The 14,697-nt window shown below is 42.5% G+C and overlaps 1 protein-coding gene across 1 annotated transcript; it reads left to right on the top strand.

Moving 5' to 3' along the window:
- Window positions 1–6,257: 6,257 nt before the first annotated feature.
- LOC118387761 (vascular cell adhesion protein 1-like) lies at window positions 6,258–13,212 on the top strand. Its single transcript, XM_052527756.1, is given in 11 exon segments — window positions 6,258–6,431; window positions 6,794–7,069; window positions 7,416–7,706; window positions 7,932–8,192; window positions 8,431–8,706; window positions 9,704–9,973; window positions 10,938–11,249; window positions 11,619–11,894; window positions 12,511–12,609; window positions 12,612–12,771; window positions 13,063–13,212. Coding segments are annotated over 10 exon segments (2,223 nt in total). The 5' UTR covers window positions 6,258–6,388; the 3' UTR covers window positions 12,731–12,771; window positions 13,063–13,212.
- The last annotated feature ends 1,485 nt before the right edge of the window (window positions 13,213–14,697 follow it).

The following is a 14,697-nucleotide window of genomic DNA, read 5'->3' as shown; positions in this document are numbered from 1 at the left end:
GTATCCCTAGCCGCGTCCTCAGAGCATGTACAGACCAGCTGGCTGGTGTGTTTACTGACATATTCAATCTCTCCCTATCCCAGTCTGTTCTCCCCACATGTTTCAAGATGGCCACCATTGTTCCTGTACCCAAGAATTCAAAGGTAACTGAATTAAATGACTATCGCCCCGTAGCACTCACTTCTGTCATCATGAAGTGCTTTGAGAGACTAGTAAAGGATCATATTACCTACACCCTACCTGCCACCCTAGACCCACTTCAATTTGCTTACCGCCTCAACAGGTCCACAGACAATGCAATCGCCAGCACACTGTCCTATCCCATCTAGACAAGAGAAATACCTGTGTAAGAATGCTGTTCATTGACGAAAGCTCAGCATTCAACACCATAGTACCCTCCATGCTCATCATTAAGCTTGAGGCCCTGGATCTGAACCCCCACCCTGTGCAATTGGTATTTGGACTTCCTGACGGGCCGCCATCAGGTGGTCAATGTAGGAAACAACACCTCCACTTAGCTGATCCTCAACACTGGGGCCCCACAAGGGTGCATGCTCAGCCCCTTCCTGTACTCCCTGGTCACGCATGAATGCATGCCTCCAACTCATTCATCAAGTTTGCAGACGACACAACAGTTGTAGGCTTGATTATCAACAACAATGAGAAAGCCTACATGGAGGGGGTGAGGAATCTGGGAGTGTAGTGCCAGGAAAACAACCTCTCACTCAACGTCAGCAAAACAAAGGAGATGATCGTGGAATTTAGGAAACAGCAGAAGGTGGAACGTTTTAAGTTCCTCGGCGTACATATCGCTGACAAACTGAAATGGTCCACCCACACAGATGGTGTGGTGAAGGCACAACAGTGCCTCTTCAATCTCAGGAGGCTGAAGGAATTTGGCTTGTCACCTAAAACCCTCAAACTTTTACAGATGCACAATTGAGAGCATCCTGTCAGGCTGTATCACCGCCTGGTACAGCAACTGCACCGCCCACAACCGCAGGGCTCTCCAGAGGGTGGTGCGGTCTGCACAACGCATCACGGGGGCAAACTTCCTGCCCTCCAGGACACCTACAGCACCTAATGTCACAGGAAGGTCAAAGGATCATCAAGGACAACAACCACCCGAGCCACTGCCTATTCACCCCCATTTTCATCCAGAAGGCGAGGTCAATACAGGTGCATCAAATCTGGGACCGAGAGACTGAAAAATAGATTCTCAAGGTCATCAGACTGTTAAATAGCCATCACTAGCACAGAGAGGCTGCTGTCTATATACACAAACTTGAAATAATTGGCCACTTTAAAAAATGGTAAACTAGTCACTTTCATAATGTTTACATATCTTGCATTACTCGTCTCATACGAATATACTGTATTCTATACTATTCTACTGTATCTTAGTCTATGCCACTCTGACATTGCTCGTCCATATTTATATATTAATATATAATAATAATAATATATGCCATTTAGCAGACGCTTTTATCCAAAGCGATATATTCTTTTTGTGTGTATTGGGTATATGTTGAGAAATTGTTAGATATTGCTGCACTGTCGGAACTAGAAGCACAAGAATTTCGCTACACCCACAATAACATCTGCTAAACACGTGTATGTGACCAATAAGATTTGATCTACAGTTGAAACCGGGATTCATCCATGAAGAGCACTCTTCTCCAGTGTTCCAGTGGCCATTGAAGGTGAGCATTTGCCCACTGAAGTCGGTTACGACGCCGAACTGCAGTCAGGTCAAGACCCTGGTGAGGATTACGAGCATGCGGATAAGCTTCACTGAGACGGTTTCTGACAGTTTGTGACAAAATCGTTTGGTTGTGCAATCCCACAGTCTCATCAGACAATCCCGCAGGTGAAAATGCCGGATGTGGAGGTCCTGAGATGGCGTGGTTAAGCGTGGTCTGCGGCTGTGAGGCATGTTGGATGTACTGCCAAATTCTCTAAAATGAGGTTGGAGGCAGCTGATGGTAGAGAAAATTAACATTAAATTCGCAGACAACTCTGGTGGACATTCCTGCAAGTCAGCATGCCAATTGGCATGTGTTGTGTGACATAACTGCACATTTTAGAGTGGCCTTTTACTGTCCCCAGCACAAGATGCACCTGTGTAATGATCATGCTGTTTAATCAGCTACTTGATACGCTACACCTATCAGGTGGATGGATTCTCTTGGCAAAGGAGAAATGCTCATTAACAGGGATATAAATAAATGTGTGCCCAAAATTTGAGAGAAATACGACTTTTGTGTGAATTGCAAATGTATTGTCAACGATCCCCCCGGTACTGCTGCTCATTCTGTTCACCAGTTGCAGAGGTCGACGTCACTGGCCTTCTAGGCTTCACTGGCCTTCTAGGCTGCACTGGCCTTCTAGGCTTCACTGGCCTTCTAGGCTGCACTGAACTGTGTCATTACGCACACCTGGTTCCAATTCCTTACTGATTGTGTAAATGTCCCCTTTGTTTCCCCATTGGGCTGTGGATTATTGTTCCCAAGTCCGTTGGTGGTGTGAGCACCTATGCGTTGTCTTAGCCTGTGCTGCGTGTTTTGTGCTTTGTGTATTACGGGTCTCGTCCCTTGTCGTTCTACAAGGTTTACCCTTGCTCTTTGTTTGGGTACATCCCAGTGTTTTGTATATGTGTTTGTTTTGGGTGTATTAAAAACCCAGATGATGTATTCCTGCGCCTGTCTCCAAATCCTTTATACCAGCGTGAAATTTCTGGGAACTTTTATTTCTGCTCATGAAACATGGGACCAACACTACATGCTGCATTTATATTTTTGTTCAGTATAGTTTTATATAAACTACCCACTGGGCACAGACGGCAGTTGTGTAGTTTTGATTTACATTTGGTTGAGTTGTCAACAACATGAATTCAACATGAAATCAACAAAACATTTCACCATGTCATTGGATTTTGGTTAATAGTTCGGTGAAAAAAAGACTGCCCTCACATTGATGACTTTTTGCAAATCCAATACATTGTCCATGTTGATTCAATGTCCTCACATAGATATGTTCAGTTGCAATTACATGGAAACAACATTGATTCAACCTGTTTTTTCCCCCAGTTGGGATGGTTCTATAACAGCAAAAATCAAGTATTTCTTCAACTATTTTACCTCAGTAATTTAACAGCATTATTTTCATGAAACCCTCTTACTCATCAAAACAACCATTGGTGTGAAATGAGACAGAATCTTGGCAGTATCAGACACTACTGCATCACATTATGACTGTGAGGACAGCTATTTGTTGATAGAACCACAGGGTTCATGTCGCTTGACCCACGGAACACTAATAGTCATTACTCTGATACAATATGCTTGGACTTTCCTCTGATGCTGTCCCGGTTGCATAACTATGCTTTGTCAAAATGAAAGTGCACTTTAGCCTATATTTAGAAATAGGGGGGTTGAGATGAGGAAGTTTAATCAAGTTGGTGAATGGTTCTGTTTTATATCACGTAGATTAACAGTATTTCCAGAACATTTAACTGAACTATGATGGTGCTTGTGTTAAATAGAGTTCCCTCATAATACATTTTCTTTCAACCTAAGCTCTTTTGAGGATAGTTGTAATTGACTAAATATAATGTTTATGCTACATCAGAGTATGATCTTTGAAAAAAATGTACACTATGTACAGTATAAAGTATTCCTTGTTTTGGTATTGTGTGTGTGTGTTATATTACTGTCGGTAACACGTTTGTCCCATTTTGGCTGGTGTGGGTGAGGACAGAGAGAATTTCAATGATTTACACATGATTCAAACTAAATGTGCTCACCATTTCTGATGTGTCTATGCAAGTCTGGATCTGTCTGGATCTTGAGGTCCAACTCTGTTCTATTGAATTTGAAGGCCTCTGGATATCAAATAATAAAATATCAACCACTAATCTTCCCTAATATGCCTTGTTTTATTTGAAACGCACACATCTAGATGTCCAAGGTTGTCCTATTGATTGCTTGTTTCACTGTGACCACATGACCAGCTTCCTTTCCAGGTCACAGTATTTCAGTGGCAGAGTGAAGTGGATTGATCATATGTCATGTTCTCCTGCCTCCTCACGGGACAAGGACTGACCGGTTTCATGTGGTCTCTTCATCACCATGAATGGGTCTGCAATGGAACCTGTTACATGTTCACAATCGAGGCCATGCATATGTGGGAGAGGACTACAGTCTGGAGAGCATGCTGCTCTTATCACATGGGTGTCTTTGTCCTCAAATGCATTGGTTTGGTCATAGAAATACATTCCATTTATATAACTATGGGTGTGGTATACTTTGATGTGTTTAGGCTAATGGAGATTGACTTTAGCAACATTTCTATATACTATATTTAAATTGTTTTTAAATAATGTTTAAATTTATATATTGAAAGGTTTCTAGTTTGCTCAGTTAATTTATTCCATTTGTTTATTGCTCTAAATCGAAATGTTCTTTTGCCCATTTCTTTTTTCTGTCTGGATAACACATAGATGGTGGACAATCTATTCCTAGTATTTACGGAATGTCTGTCTCTTACCAACTGAATACAGTTGTGAATAGAACTTGGCCGTTTTAAATTATGTATATTATAAAATAAGATAAGTGTGTTTTTTTTCAATTATCTTGTCGATTGAGGACCAACCAAGAACACTGTGCATGACTGCAACAGAAGAACCATATCTCCACCTTAAAACAATCCTTACTGCTTTATTCTGTGCATTCTTCAGCCTCCTAACTTCACTAGATGATGCATTTCCCCAGACCACCGACCAATAGTTCACTTGACTCTCAACCAATGCCTGTGTTATTTGCTGAAGGATTTGAAGAGATGAACATACTTTGGTGTGAAAAGTGCAAATCAATCCCAGAACAACAGCAAAGGACGAAAAAGCCAGACTACGGTTTGCAACTGCACATGGCGACAAAGATGGTACTTTTTGGAGAAATGTCCTCTGGTCTGATGAAACAAGAACAGAACTGTTTGGCCATAATGACCATCGTTATGTTTGGAGGAAAAAGTGGGAGGTTTGCAAGCTGAAGAACACCATCCCAACCGTGAAGCATGGGAGTGGCAGCATCATGCTGTGGTGGTGCTTTGCTGCAGGAGGGACTGGTGCACTGGTGCAAAATAGATGGCTTCAGGAGGAAGTAAAATTATGTGGATATATTGAAGCAACATCTCAAGACATCAGTCAGGAAGTTAAAGCTTGGTCACAAATGGGTCTTCCAAATGGACAATGACCACAAGCATACTTCCAAAGTTGTGGCAATGGAGTGGCCATCACAAAGCCCTGACTTCAATCCTATGGAAGATTTGTGGTCAGAACTGAAAAAGCATGTGCGAGCAAGGAGGTCTACAATCCTGACTCAGTTACACCAGCTCTGTCAGGAGGAATGGGCCAAAATTCACCCAACTTATTGTGGGAAGCTTGTGGAAGGCTACCTGAAACATTTGACCCAAGTTAAACAATTTGAAGACAATGCTACCAAATACTAATTGAGTGTATGTAAACTTCTGACCCAATGTGACCTAAGACAGGGAATTTTTACTAGGATTAAATGTCAGGAATTGTGAAAAACCGAGTTTAAATGTATTTGGCTAAGGTGTATGTAAACTTCCGACTTCAACTGTATATATTTCCACATTATGAGGTTGGAATAGCACTAGTAAATTCAGAAAAGGATGATAATGCCCCTTTAAGTGTAAGAGCTGTTTGAAAAGGCAGTCTGAAATTTCAGCCTGTTGTGGTAGAATAGAGGTTTGTCCTTTCACGGTGACGTCACCATGTGGTAAAAAGGTTAACAGACCAATATGAACTAATTAACTAATTAACAAACCTCTCTGCCAATAACAGCTACTTTTCAGTTTTCCCCGCCCACTCAGAACACTCCCAGACAGTCCTAGAATTTGTTTTGAGAAATTGCTCTTTTATAAGAAGCAATATTTGTTTCTATTTGACCATTTTTTTAAAAACTAATCACAGTAAGGCACTTAATTGTTACCCAGAAATGATTCAGATATTGAGATTACAACTGCTGCATTGGACTTTTAAGGAAACCATCTTGAGTTTGATTTAAACCAGCAGAGGGGGTTGTTATTCACACCCACAGGAGAGAGAGACTGACTAAAGGCCATGCAATGAGAGGCCAGGAGTGGGGTACTTCCTCTGTGACATACTTGGAATTGTAAGGGGGTGTGTTACATTTTTTTTTTACCCTGTTGGTATCCCTCCCTATTCCAAATGATAAATCCACAGACTCTGGATTCTGGGCTGACCAGACCCATCATCCCCACACAGCATAGCAGGACTAAGGGAAGTTACAGTCTAGCTCAAATCAGTTCCTTACTTTTTTTTTTTATTCAGCCTATCACAAAAATGTATCTCATTCTGTTATGGGTATTGATACTACCAGTAACAGGTAAGCAGTGATTCTATTTTTATCATTAACACTTCACAATCAATGTGACATGCCTTCAAACTATGTACTGTAGGTAGCCTACTGTGTGGCAGTGTATGGCATTTTAATAGGATTGTGGGTAGCCTTGGGATGGAAACTCATCTGAAAATGTCAGTATTCTACTTAACGATATGTACATATTTAAATGCAGCCGTAGTTGGCGAAATATGATAGTTTACTAATAGGCTTATAACCTAGAATTCAAATTGAATTTAAAAAATAAATAAATGATCATGAAGTTTCCTTACCCTACTTTATAGTTTTGAAATATGTCAGTAATCATGAATATGAATTCTAATTCATTGTTATTTTTTGCATTTCAGCATTTGCATTTCATATGGAGCTGAAACCAAAGAATGCACTTTTGAAAGTCGGTGATAGGCATGAGCTGCAATGCTCGGTGAAGGATTGCAATGAAAAGGTTACCATCTCCTGGGCTTTGCTGGAGGACAAGCCAGTGTTTGCGAAAATACACACCTCCGGGTCGGAATCAGTGGCGGTCTTTGACCCTGTGGCGACAGCACACGATGACACACTTCTCTGCAAAGGCAGTTGCGGAGAATCGACCAAACAACAGCGTGCGGTTGTCAAAGTATACTGTACGTCCAATCAACTTAATTCAGAATAAGTCATCATCAACCATTGTTATAAGCCAATAGAAATGTATAATACATGCTTTTAGGTTCTTTATTCATTGTTATAAATATTCTGAATGCTTATGAATTGTAATGCTTATCATGCTTAAATGCTTATACATGAAATTCTAATTTATTCATAAATCGTTTATTAATGCTTTAATAATCATGCAATGTATTGTAAAGTATTTACTGAATTAAATCAGTCCAATTGAATCAGTTTTAAATGTACATGCTTAAAGTAGGCCTTTGAATTTGAATTTCAAACACGTGCAGCTGCATGCAATAAGATCGCAATTTGATATTCCAGCATTTCCAGAGGCCCCTGTCATATCAGGCCATGACCGACTTCTCTTGGGCCAGACCAACACTCTGACATGTGAGGTGACAGACGCTTATCCTGCAGAGCACCTGAGGCTTGAGTGGCTGCGAGGAGACAGCATGCTCCAGACAGATGCGGAGTCTGTTGTGTCCACCTACACGTTCACGCCCACCCCCGAGGACAAACAGGCGAGCATCACATGCAGAGCCACTCACGATCAGGAGGGTGTGCCTGATGATGAGAAGACCAAGGAAACCTCTGTTTCTCTCACAGTGCTTTGTAAGTTACTACTGCAGCGTAACTGTTAGGCAAAGGGAAGTTGCTAGTGATAGATTGAAGCATGGTTGACGTTATATGATTAATATCAAATTACCCATATAAGCACTAGATCTTAAAGTCAGTGTTGTTTAGGCAGTTATTCTGCAACGACCAAATGTCATCCATAGTTCACAATTGAGGCCTACAACAACAACAACAACATCATTCATATATATTTTTTTTCAGATGCACCACAGATTAAGTCAATATCTGAGCTGACTGTTGTGAGAGTTGGCTCCAGTCCCACATTGACGTGCCATGCTGAAGGGAACCCCAGACCAGAGATACAGTGGAAGGCCATTGGTCCGCACGGACAGGCTGTCATAGTAGGGCAGAGCGAGGAGCTTGTCCTTACAGAGATGACACTGGTGGATTCTGGTCAATATGAGTGTGTGGCAAGCAACACCATTGGAAACAGCACAGCCAGCGTGAATGTCATTGTTGAAGGTAGTATAATAGCTACCTGAATTTCTAAAAATGAAAATGAATTTCTCCTTGGTCTTGTATTTTGGATAAGTTCTGTTTGGTGTCACTCTATGATAGTGTAATAGTAAGGAATCATCTTTATAGCTTTGTCTAAAAAGTCTGTTGGGGGGGGGGGCAATCTCATTAAAACAACCTCTTAATTAGCGAGCTAAACTTCTGTCTTATGTTATGTATCCTTGATGACCTTCCCCTCTGGTAGCTCCCCCAACAAACACCTCCATCAAAGTAAGCCCAGCCAGTAAGGTGAAAGAAGGGGAGAACGTGACGGTGTCCTGCCTGTCAGACGGAGCTCCGGTGGGACGGATGGTGCTGAGGAGACTCTCTGAGGACCAGGATGTAGCTCTTCAGTCCAGCAACGGCTCCTCCACCTCCTTCACCCTCTCCTCTGCCCTGCTAGCAGACTCTGCTCTCTACCAGTGCGAGGCCTTCAATGAGCACGGCAGCCAGAAAGTCAGCACCTTGCTCTCCGTTGAAGGTGAGATTTAAAAGAAAATGTATATTTGGGTAACAGGGTGGATTCTGGCGAAATCATAAGTTGACCTTAGGCTTTGTGCGGTAGTTATTGTAACGACTTTGGTAACCAAATTATAATTACATAATTGTAGCATTGTACATGAAACAATGGCTGGATTCTAATCATGTAAACTGGAAAAATTATGTTTCAAAATAGTTGCCAGTATAGTTAGAGTTTATTACATGTAGGTCTAATTACACCCATGTAGCCGCATAATACATTTAAATGTAAAGTGTAACCTGAAGCTGTACTGTTGTGCTGCAAAAATACTCCTTCAGTTGAACTACAACAATGTTCAGGTAAATCATGTAAGAGACATGTCCTGAAGAAAAGGTGGAAATTTGTCTTAGTTAACGCACTGAAACCCAATTTCCCTGGGGAGAGCAAACTGAGTGTTGAGTCACCAAGCCATTGAGTCACCAAGCCTCTTCTGTGTACAAGAGCCCTATAAAAGTGACACCCCAGATAACAGAAATAGTCAATGTTCTGTTCACATGCATACAGACGTTCGAGGGACTCCAATGTGGATTGCTGTTATTTTTACTCCGTGCATGTGTTTTCCACCTCCGGGTTCAATGACATGAGTGGGTTTGAATACAGGAGATACTCAGAGTAATAATTAAAACCATTACCGGTATGAAGTAGTCGATGATAAAGATTATAATAATGCTCATGATCATGTGGAGTAGAGGGCTCTGGCTAAATGTTCATTGTTTTACCGATTTCTATAATGTTTACCTGCCTTTGTGATGTAGCTTGACTCTTTTTAATATACTCTTATGTTTGCTTTGTTTTTTTCTGTTGTGGATTAAGTTGTGGCTAGATTTGATTTCGCTAAGAAATTTTCTTGCCGGATAGTGAATTGGTTTTAATTGAATTGAATTAACTGAACTTAATTGAACTGAAATGGCGCAGAATCCAATTGAACTTGATTTCTGTGGTGGTTCTTTTCTCTCAGCGTATCCCCTGGAGGTGGAGATGGTATCGGGGGTGATGGCTGAGATGGGATCCAAACTGGTGCTCTCCTGCCTGGCTTCAGGCTGTCCCCAGCCAGCCTTCTCCTGGAGGAGCATGCTGGACATGCCCGTCCACAGCCGCGCACGCAACCAGGACTCCCTCTCCCAGCTCCACCTGGGCCCACTTGGGCTGGCCCACGAGCAAGCCTACACCTGTGAGGCCAAGTGTGGCTCTGTCATCAAGTCCAAGCAAGCAGAGGTCAAGGTCTTCTGTGGGTATACTATACATCTTGAGAAAGATGACTTAGCTTTGTTTAGTTCAATGTATTTACTTTGAGTTTGTATGTTATGAGACGGAAGAAAGAAATGGGCTTAGAAATAAATCAAATAAATGTGCTTGTCATTGGCCACTTTTTACAGAAGTCCAATGCCAGTTTGATATAATTTATTACATTTTGTTTGGAAATGTCCAGATGAAAATAAAGTTAATTGGGATTGTTTTGTAATTTGCCTGACACTTGTTCAGTGGTACCAAGGTGTGGCACAATACATTCTAAAGGTTTATGTAGATATAGCAACTGTTTTGCTCGGTGTGGGGTAATGCATAGGTTCACTTCACTGACTTGGAAAGAGTACAGTGACCCTTTGTAGGAGGTTGGAAGAATAAGCATCCTCTTATGAAACCAAACTTAAGACTTAAAGCCTGAATGATCACTCGAAACCATGCTGCTCTCCCACACAACATGGGCAGAAGTCCAGTTAGTTTTTTTTGCCGGAATGCACTGGTATCAGTAGTCTGGTTCAATGTGGGAGAGAGATTACATAAAGTGAATAATGATAAAAGTACTCCAGGGTCACTGAAGACTTCTCAAATTTCCCGTTGGTGAAATGTCGAGTTTCGCGGAAGTGTTGTCATTGTATTAAAGTGGGGATAAGCGTTAGTGCGTTCTAAGCCCCTGACATGATTCTATGGAAAGGGCTCTTCCACAAATTGTGCTAATTAATGCCTTCCTTACTCGCAGTCTTTTTAAAAATCTGCTATCCAATGGAAATGTGTCAGTTCCCCATATCGGCACGTCACAATCTGAAACACCCTTAATAGCCTCTTTAAACCTCCAAAGTGAAGAGTCTACTCTTTAACATGGCTGACTAACTCGCTCACAGCGCTATCTGGTCTCATGTGCTTTTAGCCCCGTGTTGATATTTTCATCTACCCATTTCTCTCTCCTCCCCCAGCTTTCCCCTTGGACCCTATCATCGAGAACCCGGGACCCTTTCTGGAAGACGGGAAGGCCACCTTATATTGTTCTGTAGCCGATGTCTACCCAGCCAGTCACGTGCAGATTCAATGGCTCGATGGGGAAACGGAGCTGCACTCCGGCGTGGGTCGGTACTCCAGTGAGCTCCAGAATGTGACGTCGACGTTATCTTTTTCGGTGGAACCGGAGGACCAGGGGAGACGGATCACCTGCAGAGTCGGTCTTCAGATGGACGTGGTCCATCAAAGTCGGAGAGAGAGGAAAGCGGTGACTGTACTGGAGCTCCACTGTAAGTGGTTGTACAGAGTCTAGCTCAAATCATGAATTGTTGATGCCCTTGGCCATTGGGTGGATACGTTTCTTGATGGTCCTCGATAGCCACAGGGTGGTGCAGGCCTTTGTTCCACCCCAGCATCATAACACACCTGATCCACTCATTGTTTTCTGAATGGAGGACCATGAACAGTTGATTGCTTAAATCACTTGTATTTACCTTGGGGTGTCCACACACTGCCCTTGGAGCTTTCAATTTAGGGAATCTGTCATGCCGAACTTCAGTCCTTGAGGTGTTAATGGCGGTTGTGTCGTGCGGGTTTCGGAAGCCTTATAACCTATGTGTTTTTATAAACCTAAACTGAGTCTGATGTTTGCTATGCAGATGCCCCCAGGGGAACCACCATCACAGTGAGCCCAGCCAGTGAGGTGAAGGAAGGGGAGAGTGTGACGGTGTCCTGCCTGTCGGACGGCGCTCCAGTGGGATGGATGGTGCTGAGGAGACTCTCTGAGGACCAGGATGTAAAGCTCCAGTCCCACAACGGCTCCTCCACCTCCTTCACCCTCTCCTCTGCCCTGCTAGCAGACTCTGCTCTCTACCAATGTGAGGCCTTCAATGAGCACGGCAGCCAGAAAGCTAGCACACACGTTACAGTTAAAGGTGGGTGCCTGGCTTCCGGCACGCACACACCACATTCTTCTTTTATTTCACTACCATGCATTTGTACTGGCAACAACAAGAAACTTTCCCAAACCCCAGTTTTTTTTTTTTTGTTCTTTAATTAAGGTACTGTTCTCTACGCCGACAGACCTTTTTGTTTTCACTTCCTGTTTAGTATTGTTTGCTCTCGTGGGTTGGAGCGTGGCCTTTTCCTTGTCATGTCACAGCTGTCGGTATCTAAGAACATGATGTTTAAGTTAGCCATCGGCTGTAGTGTTGTCACACCATGCCACAAGACACTCATATGACACTTAACACTGCACAGGAACTCAACAACATGAAATGACATAACGTAATTCTAGATAATGGTTCTATAGAGCTTGTCTCATTGACATTTCACACATTGCTGTCAGTAATTTCACACATTTTGCTCAGCTATCTACTTTATAGCGGACGGTAATGTTATGTTGTGTTGCAAACTGCCAAAAGACTGGATGTCTTACAGTATTTTGCACTATAACTGCACTGCACCATATTCATGTTTGTTTTAAATTTGTTTTCTCAAGGCATTGTCTTCCCTCAGTGTTCAGGTGTGTTCTATTTGACTTTTGTCCAGCACCTCCTAGGAATACAACAGTCTTGGTCTATCCGTCCACTGAGGTTCAGGAGGGCCAAAATGTCACCGTATGCTGTCGCTCTGTTAGCTTCCCCCCACCTGTGGTGGTTTTGAGAAAACTGGACAATGGCACAGAGCTCTACTCCCCGGATGGGAACTTCCTGCTGGTGAACCTTACGCCCAAAGATACAGGCCTATACCAGGTGAATGTGACCAATGACCTGGGCTACGAGACTAAGATCTTCAGCATTAACGTCATGGGTGAGTGAAATGGTTTAGTGTAGAGAGCTCTTTATTTCCCTTCACAGCCCACGTTCAACTGAGAAATTGGAAACAGGGAGAACGGAGATATCGATTTCTCCCCAAAACAAACAACAGTGGAATTTGAGAACAGTGAAGCTTTAAAAAGTCAAGAAAATTCCATCCACCCATAACAAACACCGGTGTCATCTGAGAGGACTCGAAAGCTGTGAAAACATAAAATGCCATTTTTGGCCAATATGCCTCGTCCTCACTATCTCCCTGTTCTTCCCATCTTCCCTTTGCCTACAGAGAAGCATTCCAGTCCTTCACCTGACTGGAACCAGATAGTCATTCCTGCTGTCTGCGTGGGAATGATGGTGACCACCACAGTCCTAGTCCTGGACAATCTTAGGAGAGCCAGGAGGAAGGGCTCCTATGAGCTGGCCAAGTGTAAGCCCGGCACTGCATAGACTAGAGGAGTCTAAAACCTGTGGCCCGGGAGCCAGATTGCAGCCCCCACTTGTGCTACCAACATGAACATGTACTGTCTAAAAATGGTTCTTCAGGCAAAATGACTTTAACACTCCTGATGTAAAGACATACCAAGGGACAGACTCACCTGGAGTGAACTCCTGGCCTGAGAGGGTACAGACGAGAAGCTTGCCCATTGTCCCGTGTCCAGGCCTTTGGTCGTGTCTAGTCTTGACAGTTCATGCAGCTTTAGTATTCTAATCATAGAGTTCTGACCATGGAATTCCGAACGTGTCATGCGTCTGCACCTACATTTAAATGTGTCTACTGTGTCCCCATTGTGTCCACAGATACCCTTTTCCCGCGCTATATTCAAATTCAAGTATGCATTCTACAAACGGTGGAATAGGCTAAATATGACAATACACAATAAGTGATGGCAGTAGCTAACTACTCTAGCTAACTAGCCAGCTAACATCTGTAGCTAGACAGCAAGCTAACAAGCAATGCTAAAGGGATTGCAAATGGGTTACCATATCTCTAGTCAAACAAAAAATAATTTGTCTAAATATTAGGCAGTTGGCTAGGATTTTTGAGGCCAGCAAATATGTTCCTCACACGCTAGGAATGTATTTCATACAACTTTATAATGAAAAGGTGCCTCTCGATCTGAACACAATCAGACCACAAAGCAACTTTTGTGCACCTAGACCCGTCTTTTCAATGCGATCTTTGTATTCTGATAGCAGAAGTCGCATGTAAGTGTCCAGTGTAGACACGGCCTCAGTCAAAGGACAGGGGACAAGGCCTTATGACCTTTGGAAGTTACTAGAACAGGGTAAGAAATAGAGGCGCACCTTTGTGGTTGGATGTTGAGTCTTCTGGATATGTGTGTATGTGTCAACCATTGACTTAGTGTGTATGTTTGTGTTTTACGGTGTATATCCGCTGGGCCTTAGGTTCCCATTTCTATAGAAACCTACGCAAAAAAAATGTCATTGGTGTAATAATCTAACTGCATCTCACTGTAATTTGCTCCTTTATAATTTCTTGGCAGCGTCCATTTAAACCCATTGTTGTCTAAGTGTTTCACAACAGTAGGATGAATGCAATATGTTACGTTTCTTCAAACTAAATCAATACAATGAAATTAGCAGTGATAAGAAATTGAACTTTAAAAAAAGTTAATACAATGTATTGACATTGCATATATGAACTTTGAACTATATCAGTATGATGTGTGTCAGAAACGACACTATGGTTTCCCAAGGAAAGGAATAGACAGTGTTGTGGTAATGTAATACAATATGAAAGCAACACATATTTGCCTCGTTGTTTTGACTGTTATTTAGGTCTCTAATGTGGGCTACCCTTATTAGAAGTGTTTGTGTGGAGAGTGGAGAGATTGCAATGTGTGTGGGGTATTTTTGTTCCCCACCATTTACTTAACTTTTATGGGATATGAGAGCCGGT

Source organism: Oncorhynchus keta, chromosome 1 (assembly GCF_023373465.1).
Source record: "Oncorhynchus keta strain PuntledgeMale-10-30-2019 chromosome 1, Oket_V2, whole genome shotgun sequence".
NCBI classification, from domain to species: domain Eukaryota; kingdom Metazoa; phylum Chordata; class Actinopteri; order Salmoniformes; family Salmonidae; genus Oncorhynchus; species Oncorhynchus keta.
Note: the sequence above shows the minus strand (reverse complement) of the source record. Positions and strands in the feature narration are given on the sequence as shown.